The 1174-nt window shown below is 25.5% G+C and overlaps 1 protein-coding gene across 1 annotated transcript in view; it reads right to left on the bottom strand.

The window, feature by feature from the left end:
- LOC107883174 (protein ALP1-like) overlaps window positions 1-1174 on the bottom strand; it is a 1871-nt gene extending 697 nt beyond the window's left edge. Inside the window, exon 1 of the mRNA XM_029485123.1 lies at window positions 1091-1174. Within this exon, the coding sequence (XP_029340983.1) occupies window positions 1091-1174 (84 nt within the window). The remainder of the gene's footprint in view (window positions 1-1090) is intronic.

Here is a 1174-nt window from a genome sequence, read left to right as displayed (position 1 = left end):
ATAAACAACCATTGAAAATTTCATGTATCTACGGTCATTTGTTTTAAAGTTACACCAAAAACCATATTCAATTTTGTGAAAAATCGATTTTGCGTAAAAATTCTCGTTTTTCCTTAATGTTTCTTTTGTTTTTCACGGCGCTTTTGAAAATAACTGGGAATTTTAACCTCCCCAATGCACCAACGATATTCACTTTCCAATCGAACATGATACTGAAGTTGAAAATCGAAGCATTATTTCGACTACTTATCGTGTACACAGACACAAAAAAAAAAAAATTAAAAAATTAAAAAAAAACACACATCATTGTAAAATCAATACATTCATCGTTCCACTCAGAATCTAAAAGTGTTTCCCAATTATATGACAGCCAGAAACGTTGTGTTTTATCTTCTTTAAAAAAAACTTTTTATGAAACAAATGGATTTTGTATGTCTGGTGAGGGTGGAACTCAAAAAAGCTATCCAAAACAAGAACTCTAGGTTTTTTAAACATTAATAAATCCAATTCCTTTTTGCTTATTTTTTCCTATAATTTTAACATAAATATTTATATTTCAATAAATAAAATATTGAGTTAAAAAACACAAGCAATTTTAATACACAGTGCATTAACATTATGGAAAAAAAACTAATAGTTTTATCTATGTTATTACTATTATTTTTTTGTTAATTTGTTATTCCTATCTAAAATAAAAGTATGAAAGATATTTAATATAATAACATAAAATACTCACAAGGAAAAGTAAGATAATTTAATATTAGATTTCCCACCATAACCGTATTCATATGGATAAAATAGGACAATACAACAATAATTTATAAAAATAAGATTTTATTACTCACTTTACTTTATGGAATTGTAAGTTGACAAATATGATGTCACAATAGTTATTGAACACAAACATTGATATACAACTGTCAACTATACAAGCACTGATAATAGTAAACAATAAACATTGGCATGCTAAACACTAAATTATTTCTTTATACACACGAATAAAACACTTTAAAACACGAATAAATAATTTGTTATCACTTATATTAGATGTTTTAATATAAACACATATTGTATTACACAATGTGCATACCTTTGCAAATGATGTTATACCAATTTCACAATTAGAAGGCTTATTGTCATCAGGATCAGTTAAAAATATATTATCTTGAGTCAT

The sequence above is a fragment of the Acyrthosiphon pisum genome, chromosome X (assembly GCF_005508785.2).
Source record: "Acyrthosiphon pisum isolate AL4f chromosome X, pea_aphid_22Mar2018_4r6ur, whole genome shotgun sequence".
Lineage (NCBI taxonomy): Eukaryota > Metazoa > Arthropoda > Insecta > Hemiptera > Aphididae > Acyrthosiphon > Acyrthosiphon pisum.
This window is presented reverse-complemented; position numbering and strand designations above follow the sequence as displayed.